This window comes from Empidonax traillii, unplaced genomic scaffold (genome assembly GCF_003031625.1).
Source record: "Empidonax traillii isolate 1590-97213 ecotype Southwest subspecies unplaced genomic scaffold, ASM303162v1 scaffold185:size1678824, whole genome shotgun sequence".
Taxonomy (NCBI): Eukaryota; Metazoa; Chordata; class Aves; order Passeriformes; family Tyrannidae; genus Empidonax; species Empidonax traillii.
Genome location: NW_020955378.1, coordinates 468,670 through 486,806, shown reverse-complemented (window position 1 = coordinate 486,806; position 18,137 = coordinate 468,670). Strand labels below are relative to the sequence as shown.

General features: G+C 37.6%; 1 protein-coding gene across 2 annotated transcripts in view; it reads right to left on the bottom strand.

Annotated features, from left to right (window-relative positions):
- Positions 1-11,571: 11,571 nt before the first annotated feature.
- Positions 11,572-18,137, bottom strand: part of HGF (hepatocyte growth factor) — a 57,230-nt gene continuing 50,664 nt past the window's right edge. The window contains exons 17-18 of one of the 2 annotated variants that reach the window (XM_027886305.1): positions 17,185-17,330; positions 11,572-15,004 (exon numbers count right to left, since the gene is read on the bottom strand). In XM_027886305.1, the coding sequence (XP_027742106.1) occupies positions 14,834-15,004; positions 17,185-17,330 (317 nt within the window). In that variant the 3' untranslated portion in view covers positions 11,572-14,833. Of the gene's footprint in view, positions 15,005-17,184; positions 17,331-18,137 lie in introns of those variants that run through there. The other variant, XM_027886306.1, reaches the window with a different exon arrangement.

Here is an 18,137-nt window from a genome sequence, read left to right as displayed (position 1 = left end):
TCAAAATTTTTGATGGAAATAGCTAGGAATAACTAAAATCTTGCAAACCTTATAAGCATGGATTCACCTATGTCTTGTTTTGTATATGTATGTGTATGTAGGCAAGTATCTGCTAATTATCTTTATACAGTCTCCTGCGGACTCAGGAGAAACCAACAGCATCCTGTGGAGCATTTTTAAGCATTACTCATAATAGACCTGCAGCAAAGTTGTGTCATTGAACTCCACACTGATATCCAACTGTAGCACACCAGACCCATGCATGATTTGTCTCAAATATTGAGCATTGCTACAGAAAGGTGTGACTGGAGGAGAGGGTCCCTGGGAGGTGGAGCAGTTCTGTTCTGAGCCAATTTCCTGCTCCTCCTTGAGACTGGTGCTTGGTCCTCTCTGACCCCCAAATTCACTTCCTGGGGAAGGGCTGGCTGTGTATGTGTGAACAAAACACGTGAAAAGTCTAATTTACATAAGAGGTGTACACCAGGTTAGCCATAGAAGGGAGCAGATCAGCCCCCCTTGCTCCCTTTTTTTTCCTCTCTTTTCTCTGGCTCTCTCTTTTTCATCTCTTTTGCTTCCTTTGTTCTTGCAACCCCAGCTCCAGACCATCCATGTAGAAGGACTAATGTGGGATCTAAGGACTGGTGATATTCTTTGTTTTCTTCCCTTGCTTTGCCTGGGTAAAGTACATTCTACCCCATACCCCATAGCGGACTTTATTGTAGGAGTGGGGACATTGTGGCTGGGTGTTGTGGCTTTGTAGCCAGTACCCTTGAGCACTGGTGCATTGTGGCTTGTGAGCCAGCAACTTTGAGTTAGTGGTATTGTGGCTTGTGAGCCTTTTGAAGAGTTTGTTGTAGGAGCTGAGAACTTACTGAAGTGTACTTAATTAAGGGCTTGTTGCCCCCACTCTTGTGGAAGTGTGTTGTAAGAATTTAAGGGCTGGTTAACCAACACCTTTTCAGTCTAAAGAGTGGGTTTGTTGCTGGGGTCATGGTGACTCTGTAATAAAGCATAAGGGTTCTCTGACATGTGTCCGGTGTCTTTGTTCAGCCGGATGAGAACTTATAACGAACATCACACTCCCTACCAGAGGGTTGTGACATCAACAAAGGAAATGTTTTTATTAGAATTAGTTTAAAATATGCCTGAATTAAGAATAAAGATATCTGTAAAAGGGGAACACTTCTAAAATTAAGCCTTCTATTTAGTACGGTATAAGCAACACTTATTCCCCCACACTTTCTAATGAGCAGTCTTTGATTTACATTTTGAGACAGAGTCTGTGCCTGAGAATTTAATAATTTTTCATTGAAAAAAAAGAAAAAAGAATTTGAAAAGTTAAATTACTGAACAGGGGAAGGATGTGGATGTTGTTTCATATCAAGTAAAATTATCCAAGTTTACACTTCTCTTCACAGGCACAAGACCTTGACTACAGCAGAAAGGAGTATCAGCGGTTTTCTTCTTGGTTTTGTAACAAGAAATAGCAATAATAATAATGAAAAAAAAAGATATTACAATCATTAGAAAATAAAGAATCCATGTTATCATGGTGCTGGGAGGGCTGGTGGTTCCCTGGGCCAGGGGTCAGTTGTGTCAGGGTCTCCCTGGAACAGGCAACAGGACAAACAGGACAACTCTTTCCCTGGGGATCAGGCACATCCTTGGGAATGAGCCTGATACTGGGATGGGCCAAGATTGGTGGAGACACTGTCCTACAGCCTTCCTGGGGCAAGGACTGACAGTTCCAGGGACTGGAGTGGTATCCTAGGCTATGGGCAGGAAAGGGGAGCCCCAGGGTCATTAAGGCTCCTGAGTTCACTCAGGATCTCAACAGACAGTCAAAGACAAAGTAACTCTTGATAAGAACTGAATACAAATCAATAAAAATTCTAGTTTAGTGATTAAAAGAAATAAATTCTTAATAGTGATAAAATTGATACATATATTGATCACAAAGAACTATTTAAGAACTTATTCTTTCTCTAGACAGGAGTACATCCTCAAGTTCTTCCATGTGAATCCTCACGCGTCATCAACATTTGGTTTTAATCCACAAATCTTTCATGCTAATCTCAAAGCAATTGCCTTGTTTGTAGAAATGTGGAATTGAGCTTCACTAAACGCCTTATCACAACTTCTTGAATATAATTCAATTGGCTTGATCAAGTAATTCATGTGACTTAGCTATTTGCACTACATTTTTCAAGAGTACTTTTCAAGTCTTTTTAAATCTTCAAAATTCCTTCTGAGGATGGATCTGAATTTAATGTACAGAAAAAAGTTTGGAAAGTCAAGACCCGATGCTTTTGCACATATACAGATATACTATTATTCTCTAATGCAATCATAAAGGGGTGTTGACCCTGCCACATGTGAATGTTTTGGTCTTCATTCTAATCTTAGATGAAGCACATATCAGATACAGTTATCATCATGTTACAAATATATCTCTATATTCAATCACATAAATGTCATGCCTGGTATACAATCTGTCATTTGTAATTCTGAATCCTAAAAGATGTGTCTAGACAAGTAATATAGATGCTGCAGAGATATAAAATCTAAACTCAGCTCCAGAGAACAGGCCAGTTATAGGTGCTCCCCAAAGACTCTGAAGTAATTGGAATGAATGCCATTAAACTGCAACCATATAAAAATGTTCTCTGCATTACCTTTCAACTACATGAAGACATGTAATAAGGCATCTAATAAGACTCTGAAGACTAAACCACATCACCACATCTATTTTCACAGGAGTCACACAAGGTCTGGTTAAAGCAGAAGTAAATTTCTATCTATTCTCTGCAATACAATTGCCATTGTTGAGCCTTTGAGTGTCATTTTAAGCTGCTATTTTGAAAAGAGAGGAGAAATTAAAGGGAGCCACTAACCTTTTTAATGTCAGTTTTAGAAATCTTTTTTATGTTTACTGTCTTAGGCACTGTACAAACAAGTCCCATCCTTAACTGGAATCCTTGCCCACATTCAGCCAAAGTCACAAAGCTTTATAAATTCACTGGATTATTTGTGTCTTCAAAGGCAGGCACTTGTCAATGGGTCTTAAGTTTATATTTGAAGTTAAACATATTTTTAATTAAGGTCCCAAATGAGGACCTAAGTGCTTTGTTACAGCATAATCTATTCATGTTCCTATTATGGTGCTAAATAAGTCATAAGTGACAGTCTACCAATTCTTACTGAATTTCTATAGGCTACATTCAGTGTTTAGGAATAATGTCTATGCAAGAGATCCTTTCTCAGCACGTCAAACATTATGACAGAGTTTGGAAACCATACAAAACCACAGCAATATACGTTGATATGTGGTGATAACATGTACAGATTCATCTCTAGCTACAAATATGATGGTTCCTGCTGTGGATTTTTAAAACTGGGCAAAAACTATTGTGTTGTTAATCTGATTCAACTATCTTGCACACTGTAAACTGACCGCTTCCTCTCATGTAACTTCCCTAAAAAGAGTTATGTTAAGATTCACATCAAAGATACCCTGTTAGGATAAATATGCATCTTTAGGAAAAAAAAAATCCATTTTATTCTTGCCTTCTTCCAGCTACCCAACTAGCAATCTCTAGGAAAAACATCTTAATTTTTTATTTATCTTCGTGGTTTGACAGACTGCACTGCATCTGCCCAGACAGAAGAATTAATCAAATGAAATATCTTTGACAAAATTTGCCATCTGGTTTTGACTGCTACATGGCAGTGGAAAAGTTCTGTAAATACAATAATTGAAGACATTTATGGCAGTTCTGTATCATCAGAGTTATGTAGTAATGACAAAATTCAGTGCTGAGCGGGACCTTGGTATATTTAAGATTATTTTTATCCTTCACACCATCATGAAACTGTTTCTTACAGAGATCCTAACTACAAAGATCACATTAAGTTTCCATTTGGTAGTAGTCTCCATCCTATGTGATTCAACTGACCTACCTTCTATTACAAGAATCATAGAATCACAGAATTGTTTAGGTTGGAAAAGACATTTAAGATCATCAGGTCTTAACCGAGGCGACATAATCAGGTCCATTCTATTTCATGCTATTTATTTCAATTGCAGAAAATTAATTTTGGAGGGAAAACCAAGCCTGGTGGGTCATACTCTAAATGGCCTGTCCTTCTTTGTAGATGCAGTTTTGTGCCAGATGACAGGCATGAAATCTCTGTTGTGAAAAAAAAAAAAAAACCAAACCAACAACAAACAAACCACAAAAACAAACAAACAAACAAACCACACACACATTACAAAATTATAGCTCTCAGTAACGTATAGTAGTGGACAATATCCTATAGGCTATAAGGTAATATGTAAGGTACATAAAGCTCTTTTTAGTCTATATTCTATGAAATGTTTTCCTTTCTTCAGAGCTCATATTTTATTTGTTTTGAACGTAAGACAAAACATTAGGAAAGGCCTGGAGGGAAGTCTAGCACACAAGTGACTATTAACAGTCTAATCTCTTTTTACTATTGGAGGAAAAAATGTTTTGGTTTCTTTCTTCTTAGTCAAGTAAACAGATAAATATATTTCCCCTGGCTTCCATTACAGCAAGTTGGCAGTTACAGAAGAATCCTTTCAGTTTTGATTTCCTGTCAGCTTTACTAACAAATGACCACAGAGTACAGTATTCTCTTGGTGTGGTTTTTATAGACTCTGTGCCTTAAAAGAAGCATTTTTGAATGAAATCGCTATATGTTCTCACTTGGAGGGCTTGGTTTGTTTTCTGCATGAGTACATTTCTCCTTTTAATGAACGTGTGAAATTGGGAAAATGATAGGAAGGATGTGGCCTCAAAGAGAACATTTTTTTAAAATCTTCTCTTCCCTTGATCTTCATCTTCTAAGCTGCAGTCAAAAGACTGGCTAAATTCAGATACAGACATAAACTGGCTCAGGCCACTTTTTCAGTTTGCCCATAGCAGACAGAAAAAAACCCAAACCAAACCAAACCAGCTCCATGTGCAAAGGACTGATCTCAGGGAAGTCAGTGGCGTGCTTCTGAGTGTTTTCAGCAGAGTTTGCTGTAATTTCTCTCCTAAAGTTGCATTTCTTCTCATAGATTGATCTTTCAAATAGAGGGACCTGACAACAACATGGCTCATGAGTTGTGGTCAGAAGCTATGTGGTTCCTAAGCTCCTCAGTGACCACTCCTATGGACTGGAACCTAAAATTATTGCCCTGCATTCTCACATCCAAAATTCCCTGAGGGTAGCCCCTAACCCTTTCATTTGCCTCTGCAGAATGTCTCTGCTTCAAGCCAGACATCCATTCACTATGAGAAGGTAGTAGCCCATCTTTAAGAGCAATCAAAAGCCTACAGTACGAGCAACAGTTTTTTTTAACAATTCTTCTCTTCTCCAGTGTGAGTTTTCTTTGTCTACTCTTTCACACACCACAGGACTCTCTCTTTACGGGCATGGTCTCTGGAGAGACTGAGGCAAGTGTTGTAGAAATGCCACTCCCCTCAGTGCCTCTGCAATATTTTTTTCTTTGATGCATGTGTGCCCAAGTATCCTCTTGCTTCTTTGTTCTGTATTTTGCAAAAGGAAAATGTCCTGCAGTGAGTGCTCAGTTCTGTTGCTGAATGTGTACTGAGGGACACAGATAGCAGCCTGGGGGATGGAGGGGTCGCAGGGGGGAAATAGGGGGAGAGAGACAAAGTGACTTCATCACTTCCACCCGTACAGAGAAGATAATGAGGAAAGCACTTTCCAAATAGAGAAAGTGAAGTGTCTTCAGACAGCAAAGGAGGCCAAGAAAACTGCCAAGAGAGGAGTGAAGAGAAGAACTTTCCAAAAAACTGTCCTTAGCAGACCATAAATCTTACCCAGCAGACAGTTCAAACACATCACTTGCACCAGCACTGATCTTCCCTGTTTATTTTCTTCCTGTCAGCATTAAAATAGAATAATAAAGTACCAGACAAACAAACAAGACAAACAAGAAAATAAACAAGAAAACTCAGTAGAGAAGGAAAAGAATTGGAGACCTTGTCTGTCAGCAGTGTTGAGGAGTTCCTTGGATCACACTGTGCTGCAGCCTCTGCAAACACCCCTGCCTCATCACATCCAATCCAAGAAAGGAATTCACAAACTCTTGAGTGCGTGAAATAACCATTCAAAGGAATACAGGAATGTCAAAACTATATTAAAATATTTAACAGGAAAGCACATCCAAGCTTTTGTTTTATGCTCAAGTGAGGTGTTTCCCTGTAATTTTGGCTGCCCAAGATCGCATTAGCTTCACAGTTTCCTTCCTGCATTTAGTTGGAAATTGCTTTAAAGGTAAGAAGTATTTTCTCTCCTGAAGAATACGACAGGGAAATGGGAGGAAAAAACGATCCTCCCCAGGGAGAGTGGGGAAGATAGGAAACTCTGCTGCCAGTTCTGAAAAGGAATGCACAATGAATACCCAAATAGTCAGGGAAATACCTCTTTTCAGGAAGCCACACAGAGCGGGAGCCTGGGGAGGCAAGCACGCATGCTGGAGGGAAAACAAATGGATTTCACTTGGAAACCAGCCTGGTTTCTGTCAAACATACCAATAAAATTGACATGTTCCTGCAGACTGAGTTTGTAAGATCTGAATGTCTTGATGGGGAAAAGTACCGATAAGAGAATTTAGCAGCATTAATTCTAGCATCAGTTAAAGAAAACTGAAAAGCCTATTTTTTTTTTCCTTTTATTTTTCAAGCATGTGTATAAACCAGGCAGAAAGGTAGGGCTTAAAAAAACTGCAGCTGACAGAATTAGTGTTAGGAATTAGTTCAGAGATTAGTGTTAGGGAGTTATATGAACTAAAAAGTTGCTAACACTAAGTGGCATCAGAGGGGATTAGAAAACAAAATACTTACAAATAAAGCAAGAATTCAGCCTGCGAAACCCATCCAGAACTTCAGAAGAGACTCCTAACCAAATTAATTAAGATAACAGCCCAGAAAGAGCTCCAGTAAGGAAGGAGGTTTCTACAGGAAAAATACTTGCTTTTTAGACAGTTTTAGTATTAAGGCCAGCCTCTGGTGATGTGTACCAAAAATTAAGTGGAATAAAAGAAAAAAGGTTCTCTAAAGGTCCATACCCTATTCCAACTAGCAGTGTAGATGCAAGTGGTTATCACTGATTCTCTAAAAGGTTTGAGAATCTTAAGGGGCAAGGCTGAGATTTTTAATTTCTAGCTCTGGGTCCTTCATCTGAAGGTTTTATTTAGACTGATGTGTACAAACTAGAACACAGATGGCTGAACATCAATCAAGTCTACTTGTCTACTTCCAGGACTATAAAGAGCTTCTATATTGCTCCAGGAAGAATAGATACCTGTGTATCTGCACACACGGACACACACAAAATGTATGTAAACATGCAATCACTGCAGAACTGAGTTTGGATGCAGCTAATCCAAAGGATGGGCAGAGGATATGAGGAATGTAGGACCTTTTATTCCATCTCAGGCTTACACTGCAAAAGTTTATCATCACAAACGTGCAAATTCAGGGTGGGAAAAATTCATAACCCTGACTGTCGTCACTAAGCTTCCCCTTGTTATTCTTGGTTATTTTGGAAGGGACATAAGTACTGCTGGTGGGAAGACATCTCTTTTCATGCTGTCCTGCTCCTATACTAAGGCGCTTGTGTTAGCACAGCACTGGCACAGGGAAAACCCCAGGTTATAATCCTTTTCTAGAAGTATGTGTGTAGACCAAGAAGTTCTGAATTAGTCTGAAGATGCTTTTACCATTGTGAAGGCATCTATGTGAACTTGTGTGGGTGTGACGTGCACTTCTTTCTGTGTCTATGTGTCATTGAGGGCTTTTAGTGCACAGCCACGTCAAGCCTCTGGCTATGTATAGATGGTTTGGTATAGAGGGCAGTGGAGCACCTCTCCAGGCATACCCTTGCTGATGTGGGAAGTGTAGAAGCCATCTAGCCCACAAGAATATTCCTTTCCATGAGTTAATGTACTTGATAGCAAACTGGAGCGTCAGGGTGGATAGTTGAAGGCTGACATCTGACTTTGTCAGGGCTGCAATGAGTTTTCACCTCCTAATGGTATTCTTGACTTTTTCTGAACATGTAGAACAGAAGAACTCCAGGCTATGTGTGCACTTCACCAACAGAAACATAAACTTCAAATGATTACAGGACCAGGCAATAATTGGCACTCAGCTGTCTCGTGAGGATGCACAGAAGTGAAAAACAGAGGCTTTCAAGCAAATGCTTAATGCAAAGCTTCCACAACTCACACTGCTGTGAACAGCAAATTTTATGAGCTTTCATTTAATAGAAGTGAAAAAATGAAAAAGAAAAAAGAAGAAAAGGAGATCTGTGATGGCAGTTTTGTAACTGCTCTGTGAAGTTAGAGCCCTGTTAAATACAAAGCTGAACAGCAGATGGCATATTTACACCCAAGACATAAGACTATTGTTGACATGGTTCGTAATAGCAATGTTGATGTAAATGCATATTTGCTCAGTCTGTGTATCAGGCTGACATTAATCCTCAAGAAAAGAAAACCATCTGGAAAATTTTCAGTTAGCGTAATATGAACTGAATAAATACTATAAACTCATGGAAGGCAAAACTTCTCTCAACTGAAAAGGAGTACTGTATTCTTATTTATGTTTTACACTAGACTTGTCTAATCCAATGTATACTTCTAATGCTGTATTTTTTGACTTATTTTTGATAAATTGCACTGTCCTGTATATATTTTTTCTCCCATTAGAATATATCTAATAACCCAAATGAGGACAATCCTAACTTAAACAGACATAGCTTGAGATATCTTGAGCAAATACCATCCCTTGGACTAGGAAGTGGTATATTTTTTTGCTCTAGTGGGGAATTTTTCCCTAAAGAATTTATTAATATGTATATAAAAGCTACATTAAATAGAAACTACATTCATCGTGGGTTTTAAAATTATTCTTCCTATTATTATTGTTTTTAATATTGTTATTACTACTAGTAGTAGCACTACTGTTAGTATTTTAATGAAAAATATTTAAATAGTAAACAAATCAATTATTCAGTTAGACTCTGACTGAGCAAAGCTGATAGGCTGAAGTGGAACTTTAATGCTCAGCTTTGAAATGAAACACATGCTTTTTTCCTCTGCCACTCATTAACAGTCTGGAACATGCCCTGACCATTTTCCTAAGTCAAGATCTGAAAAAAATCCCATTACAAGGTCTAACAGGTTCAGAAGGGAGATTTAGGACATATCCATTAGCCCTAGATGGGGTTAAGTAGTCTTTTAGAATAGTGTTTTGATAGTGATTTCTATGCAAGTAGTATCAGGTCTTCAGCCTCAGAAGCACAACTCGTCCTATATCTCCTGTGACCATATGGAGAAAGCATTTCATCTTCCCAAGTGTTCTGAACCAAAATGAAGCAGATTTGTTGTTAAGCTATTCTATTGCAGCTTTCCACACCATATATCCTACGTTATAAAAACTGAGATGACATGAAGAAAAAAATTATTTTATTTTAGAGCTTACTTTGGCATTAATCTTTCTATGGTTTGCCTTTTTCCCTTCCAGCTGTTTTCTTTCCTATTTATTACATATGATTTTTAGTGGAACATAGTTTTCCAAATCGGTGTTTTTGAAGGCAGAGTAGATACACAACTAAACTCCAGTAAATTACCTGCTCTGTTTACATGAGGCTTGTTAAAAAACAAAGAGCAGAACCCAAGCACTGAGCATCAGTGTGGGTTTCCATCATTTATCATCTGCAGATTACAGTGTTTCTGCAACTACAAAAGATAAAGCCATGACAGAATGTAATATGAAGGCAATATCTCTTTATAGGTTTTTGTGGTGTAAATTGCTGTACAAGCAGTTAATTTTCATGGCTCCCAGAAGACACACAGGTCAACTGAACATGCTAAACACTTAGAATGTAAAACTGTAGCAAAATATGGTTTTGACATATGGACCATTTCTAGATTTTTTATATCTTTAGAAGCATTTATGCATGGTTGAAGTTATTGCCAAGCTTCCCACTGATTTCAGGAGTTTCTGATCAAATCCACTGATTTTATGAATCAATGACAAAATCCCCTTCTTGGACTACAAACAAAAAGAGAGTCATGTTTTCCATCGAAAATTAAAAATCAGGTTTCAAACACTCTGCAGATAAATTTATTTGAAGAATTATTCACTGTTGATATAACTGAAGCAAATATATGTTTCAGTCACCAAAATCACAGTGTAACCAGAAATACTTCGGACTTTGAAATTTCAGCTGGGTAATGACAGAGAAGTAATGAACTTACTGTCCCTTATTTGAACTTACCAGAATGCTCTGATGCTATAGGGGCTTGACTATACTTGGCTGAATGCAGACATTAATCTAGTGGAGTTAGTAAGGGTCTTGTTTTCTTCCTTTTTTGGTAGCTGCTGGCTGGTTGTGATACTAAATGCAGCAGCCGCACCTACTTTTCTTGCAAGCTAGTGGTCTCCTTTGCATCTTCTTTTGTACCATTAGCAGTATTAAGTGATACTGTGAGGGGAGCCCTTGCCGGTAATGTAAACTATATTTATATATATAAAAAAAAAATTCCAAGCCTCTCATACTGAAATTGTAAGGAACTACAAAACCCTTGGAAAATATTAATGTTTAGGTTAAGCACATCCTTTTGACTGCAAATATACTCTCAATGCAGTATTCTTCAGCCGTTCTCAGTGCAGAATTCAATCAGAAAGGTCTTGGGGAAACTCAGGAGGATCACCATGGATTTGGTTCTATCTTTCATTTTATTTGCAATTCTGCTATTGGACACATGAAGATCTTTAAAGCACCAGCCCTCCTTAATATGCCCACTAAAATCCCTCACTGAAATTAGAACTGGGAGCCTAGCCGTGGGGATCCAACATTTCTTTTTAAAGAAGAAATTTAATGCTAATTAAGTTGGGTTTTTTTTATAAAATACTTTATTAAGAATAATAAGAGTAAACAAGGTTACAAAAATACCAACTTTATTAACTAATTAAGATACTGTTAATTACAGAAGATTTGTAATGAAAGTTATAACCACAGTGTTCCCTTTTCATTAGGCATTCAGCAAGTTTTCTTTAATGGGAGATTATTTTTCCCTCTTAAATATGAAAAAATACTCTTATCTTACACTAAATTCCACAGGCAGTTCCCTGAAGTTAGATCTCATGCAAAGTAACACCGCACATAAATGCCCAAGAGTATGTTTAAAAAGGAACACTGCAAAATTTTAGGGTGAAAAGCCATGTTAGTTCTTGCCAGCAGCCCCAACATTCAAAACCAGTAATACACCAGTGCACATAAGGGAGGAAGAAAATAATTCATAAGGAAACAACCAATCCAGCAGGCTTCATACAGTCCCTATGGGGATTGACTGGTTTACAACCAGCCTTCCAGAAGGATGATGATAAAGCCTCTATTCCTGCTGTAGTGGCCTTGGAGTTGAGAATCTGTGTGCTTTTCAGTGTACAAGGATCTATGTGGTTCAGTGCACAGCCACTGGGAGAAGCACTGAGCAACTCTTAGGCCCTGCTCTTTTGGCAGGGGACATCTTGCCTGAGTAGATTTTGATCCTTGGAGATACATTTGGACCCTCGTCTGAAAAGATCTGACTCAAGTGAATAGCTCTGTCAAGTACATTGGCATTACCTGCAGCAATGGATTGCAGAATGCTTCAGAGAATTTTAATCTTAGACTAGAGAAGAAGATTTCAGCAGTAGCAGCAAAAATCTAGACCAGTACATTCCCAATGACAGCTAAGTTTCTCTGAGGGTCATGAGGTTTGTAAGAGAAAAAGAGACAGGGAAAAAAGCTTTTTTAAGGGGAAAGTGTTTTCATTAATTAAAGGAAGAAATGTTAGCTAGTTCCAATGCCCAAAGAAGATCAACAATTAAGTTAAACTAACTTCAGTAGCAAAAAATCAACTCTTATATCTTAGTTCCAAAATTTTATAACCAAATATTATATTTTTCAGAGACTAAGGATTAGTTACAGCAAGGAGAATGAAGATGAAATTAGATGGAGTTTAAGTATGTCCTTAGGTAAGAATTTAAGTTCTGTACCCTTTATTCTAATATGAATAAAGTCACATTTATGAAGTAAAGTCCAGATCCCACTGAAGTTAGTAAGAGGCTTTCCAGCAATTTAGATGGACACAAGATCAAGGTTCCCTTGTTATTAGAGAGAAAAAATATTACAACAGTGAAAAAAATATGTATAGAGTGTCCTTTCTTAAGAGAATCATGTAGTTATAACAGTTGCCTGGTACGGTACCATTGGTACCAACAAGAAATATTCACAGGAATAAATGAAGTACAAATTCATTACCACATATCATTATTCTTCTCTTCCCTTGCTCTTCAGGGTCTCAGGTGCCCTCCATACTGAGATAGGGAGAGCAAAAGTACCTGGTAAGCAAGTGCATATAAACTTGTTAAGTTCTGGAGCATCAACTCTGCACAATTTATTTTACTGAGACACTGCCCAGAACAAACAGGTAAAAATCCTTACACGTTGTCTAACAAAAAACAGCATTTTTATCATATATATATATGTATGTGATATATATATATAAAAATCACAGTCTTCTGCACAGCAGAAGCTTATAACTAAAATATTTTAGGATTCATTTTTTTAGATAGACATAACAAAATGCCTGCAAATATAATACAATGAGCACATAACAATTCTTAGAATACAAAGAGTGAACACAAAATTGTATATTTTATCCACATTCTACTTGTGGTCGAAAACAAAACTCACTTGGAGTTTTTTTAAAAGTCTCTCTTAAAAAGTTAATCCTTTCTATAAGATATGGTCAGTATATACTTAGTAAGAATACACTTTTCACATATATGGCAATAATTAACTGTAAATACAACTGGCTAAATCCTGCCTTCATTAGGCCTGGTAAGTAAGAGAGGCCAAAGGGAGCATAAAGTCTTCGGAGGTGGCCAACACAGACCAAGACAGACTGTCTGTGTAGCAACCACAACCTTGAATCTGCTGTACAGAGAAGTCACATCTTGTCCAATGAGACTATTTACATCTGGAGGAATTTTAGAAGCTCTGCTTGCTGAAAGACTTCTTCCTGTGTGCCAGTAGAATCCGCTGGATGCTTGACACAAACGTCAGCAAGCCAAGCCACTTGAGCACGGGCTGAAACTCATCCCAGTTCACCAGGAGATGTGAAGTCAAAGTGCACCGCTGAAGAAAATTTGCTAAGTCAGCATGAGGGCTGGTCTCCCAAGAGAGCTCTCCTGAAGTTGTTACATTCTGCCAGGGCAGAATTCAACCCTGTGTCTTCTGCATGAAATGTCCTTTTGTATGTCTGCACCACGGTGTCAGTTTGGTGGCTATGCAGTTAGACATGATAGACATACCCTACCGGAAACGCTACTGGAAACATTTAGAATTTATGCAGCCACAAGTGAAGTAACAGTGCTGTTACTTATGCATTTACATGTACAGTAGTAAAAATAACAATTGTATATATGTTGCATCAATTTTCCAGAAATTGCAGGGTAATCAGTGCCATCTATAACGATGTATTGGTACAATACTTCCAGCCATACAACTAAATGCCTAAAGGAGAACAAGCCCTTTTCATAGAAGCTGATTTTTTGTTCCCTTTTCCCATCAACATAAAAGAAAATGATGATTCTACACACAGGCAGGAAACACAAGCTACTGAACTGTTGGTGATGTTGTCCATATTATATACAAGATCATATCAATCTCTGCAATAATTTTATTATCCTGAAAGGAACCATACAAAGGATAGAATTTTGTCCAAATCTAGGTAAGGTTTCAGCAAAGAACTTGAGTCTCTGAAAAACTATTAATGTATAACTTACTTTTCCCAGTCTTAAGTTTCTCAGCCAGGTGCCAAATTTAACTGCTCTTTTTCCTGCTGTAAATACAGAGTTACTTTCATGAAATAACTAGAAGCAACTGAATTTTTAATACTTGTCTGTTGAGAAAGATTTGGGCATATTTGATTGAAATTTATTTAATGTCTAGAGTCTTCCAGTCGATAATTAGAATTACTTTTCAAACTGTATGAAATGTTGTCTTTAGCATTGAAAATTCACAGTTATTTCTGGGTCAAACTTTAAAGAAATGATAATGGTTTGATAACAAAAAGTGGTTTGAAACACCTTTTAGGGCATCACATATACAGTGAAGGAACCAAGTGCAGAACTAAAGTCTATAAACACTGTTAAAAAAAACAAACATAGTAACTTCTATGAGAACTCTGCTCATGGCAGGTTTGTCAAAGTCCTTCAATAACTATAAGATTAATTATTAAAGGATTCTCTTTTAATAAAATATTACCATATTTGACCTCTTATAAGGGGGGAAGAGAAATATGATCATATATGTTGCCCTTGACAGATGCATATATCTCTCAGTAGGTGTTTTGTCATATATGAAGAGAAATATATGGTTCATGGAAAGAATGTGTTAAATAAGACTATAATTTCTTTCTCCTTCTAAGATAATCTGAAGAGCAGCATAAAACAGGTCATATGATCTATTTCTACAGAATCATATATCATCCAGTAATAGTGTCATTGTGAAATTGTTTACCCATTCAAGTATCTTCAGGAGATATGTCACCATACTTGCATATACTGTAAGTCACTCCAACATTTATAAAACAACACTGATAGACAAACAAAAACACTCATAAATATTAAATGAAGCTCAATAAACTTGACTATCAAGTAGTTAAAAAAAATTGATCTTTACATTAGACATTAACTCCATGCTGTCCAAAATCTTTCAATGGAAGTTGTTGAGTTTTTCAGGGTTTTCTATAGGTCATCATAATCTTGTGTATCCACCGGGAATAATATGAGACTCGAACAAAAATCCCAGGACGATTTCGAATGGCACATCCACGGCCAGGAACAATGACACCAACAACTATCTTCAGCCTGTTCTGTTCACAAACCAGGGGACCACCATAATCTCGCTAGGAAAAGACAAACATAATGAATGTCACTTCTCAAAATTCTTCAAGATACTACTCCCACCTGTCTCCTACTGAATGGTTTCTTTTGGGTACGACCTTGCTTAATGCACAGGCAATAGTATTTTTCTGCCGTAGGATACAAATCAGCTTCCAATATCTTTTTCATAACCAGAACTTATAAGAACCAATGTCAAAGGTGGCCTCTGACCCTTTGGTTCTTTTCCATGCAAATTAAATCCTGTGATCCATCTTTACATGTGATTCTAGTGACTTCAGACTATCAGATCTTATTCACCTCTTTCAGCTACCTGCAAGCATAATATTTGTTTATGTAAATATAAACCAGATGAGCAGAATGTGAGGTGACTGAAAAATATCTTTGTTATGATAAGAGGCTCTGCATCAAAGACCACTGACAGAGTCAGGTTAATATCTTTCAATCCTCTTGAAGATCCCAGGATGAGAATCTATGTGTACTAGGCAGGGGGGAGGATCTCAAACATAATAAAGGGTAATATTTTTTAGACATAATTTTGAGACATAACTTGTTAAAGTGCTCTTTTTTGTTATTCTGAGTGAATGAGACACGTAAACACCAGTTTATGCATTCTGTGAAAATTTGGAGTATGACCCACTGAGATCAGGATCTTAACACTAAAATACATCCAGCCTAAATTAGGTTGAAACAGTAATTTAGATACATGTATATAGACTTGGGACTTTAACATAGATACTGCCAGTTTTACTTGGGCTAAAGGTACACTGAACCTAGAAAACTAGATGCAAAACTAGACAGTAAATGTTCATATCAGATAGTGAAACATTGTTTCAGAAAATAAAAGCAGATAATCAGCATTGTATTCTCTCCGGATCACCAGAGAAACAACAATGCTTGACCTTTATTTGGTTTGGGATTTTTTTTGACTGATGGCAGACTAGTTCCCACATGAACAATGAACTATGTCAGTGCCATCAAAGTAGCTCATAAAACAGTTTCAGGAGTGGAGTTTCACCTGCCAATCTGATTTTGTTCCTCTGCTGAGGAAAGTAGCTTCAAAGGGGAACTTGGGGAGCAGGAAACCACACAGCGATTAAGACTGATTGCTAATATTAATTCAGTCCATTCCCCTTGCAGGAGAAAACAAAGTGCAGGATCCCCAGCAGACTTCCATGCAGATGTTTCATTTATAAGCCTTGACAAGCCTAAGACCTCACTTACAGTTAAGTATAAAATTCCTATTTTGAAGAAAATACTTTGCAAGAAAAAAGTGATCCTGTGGAATATTAATAATAGATGGAAGAGGCCTCAGCTTGATGAACATGACCTCTGTTCCCCATGATTTGGTAGCACCCTTGGGTAGAGAAAATTTCACTACATATTTAACATCAGTATTAGTAAATTAACTATTCTACTCCAGATATTAAATACTTAGTACTGTTCATGACTGCCCTCCATCTAGATATCATTTCATCAGTCAGATTTTCTGCAAATAAAAAAATTACTATCTCTTCCTGTAATACATCATTTACAACATTTCTCCTCAGATGTCTTTTCTCCATCATCAAAACTAGTCCCAAGTAAAACAACTCTATCAAGCTATATGATCATTGAAGTAGTGCTCCTGTCCTCACTGATATGTTGCTCAGTCTTGATTAGGGAGATCAAATGCTCCAGTCTTCCGAGTGATATGAACCTCAAAACATTTTTGTATCTATCTCCTTACTTCATAACTTTATCAATCCTGTTGGGTACTAACTCATATATTTTGCATGAAGTTCCCCACCTAACTAAGAAGCTAAAGTTGCAGTCTTTGCTTTCCACTCAGTCAAAATATATTGCTATTGCCAGCACTCAGGCCACCTTATACAGAACTTTTTATACGGAACACAAATTTGTCTCAGACAAGCGTAGTGTTCAGTCATATGTGTATGTTTAACATTCATGTACATCTTTCACCGGTGTGGTGTCATGGTGAAGCTGAAGCAAAGGAACCTCTTCCTGCACTCTGCCAGAAAATAGAACACTTGTAACACAAATCATTTTCCAATGCAAAATATGAAAATAATTCTTTGTGCATGAGTAGAGAGAGTAATTATAAAAAACTCCAGTAAATTTCTTTTGTGAAAGAAATAGACAACCTGTTAGCTCCTAAGAATGTATCAGGAAATGCAATATTTACCTCACAAGGCCCAGCACCGATGGTTTCAGCCACAGCACAGATTTCTGACTCATTCACAGTGATCTTTCCTTTTAGATATTGGTTGCATTTCTCGTTTCCCAAAATAAACAGGTTTGCTACTCGGAGCAGGCCATCATAATTAACTACTAGGATTGAAAAGATAATAAAAAATTTAGTCCGTGGAAAAAGATAATTCAAGATGCAGTCTGGATAAACTTACTCATGTAACTTGAGTTATTGTCCTTTCTCTGCAGTATTTACATTTTTGTCCATCCCCACCATGCTTTTCTATTTTGGATTTCTTCTATTTTCTACAAATGAGATTTTCAAGGCATTTGTTTGGTTTGCCTGTCTATTCAGTTCTCTGAAAATATGTGGATAAGTTTTTAGCATTAGAATATAGGGCTAGGTAACTGGGCTTTCTCTGCAGCTCACCACTAGCTTGCCCTGTCACATCAAAGAAATCAGAAAAAGAGAGCCTGAAAATGTTCTCTCTCCCATCAGTGGAGCAAGGATTCTGCTCCCTGCCTTAAACATGAGTTAATGTGCCTGCCATGGCCCAGGGAAGGACGTGTGACTTGAGAAATTCTGTAGCAGAGTAGAGTTTTTCTCACTCTGTGCTGGCTCAGCTGCACTGAATGACTTTGTGCCTGCAAGGGCACAGCCACAGCCTTGAGTAATCTCCATTCATCAGTGTGAAGGTCAGGAGGCAGGAGCCCTGTGGAGCTTACTCTTGTTCTACATGTTGAAAGACAAGCCTGTACAAGCTGCAAAGATAAATAAAGGGTCTGGACCTGCCCATTCTCTGCAGAGCCATCAAAAGAAAACGCCAAGCCTGCCCTCCACTGACTTATTATCCTGTTTTCTTGGAAAAAATGGATGAAACACTTCTTCTTTCCCTGACCAGGATTCTGTGAGGATTATAATAAGTAGTGCATAAAATATAATACAAA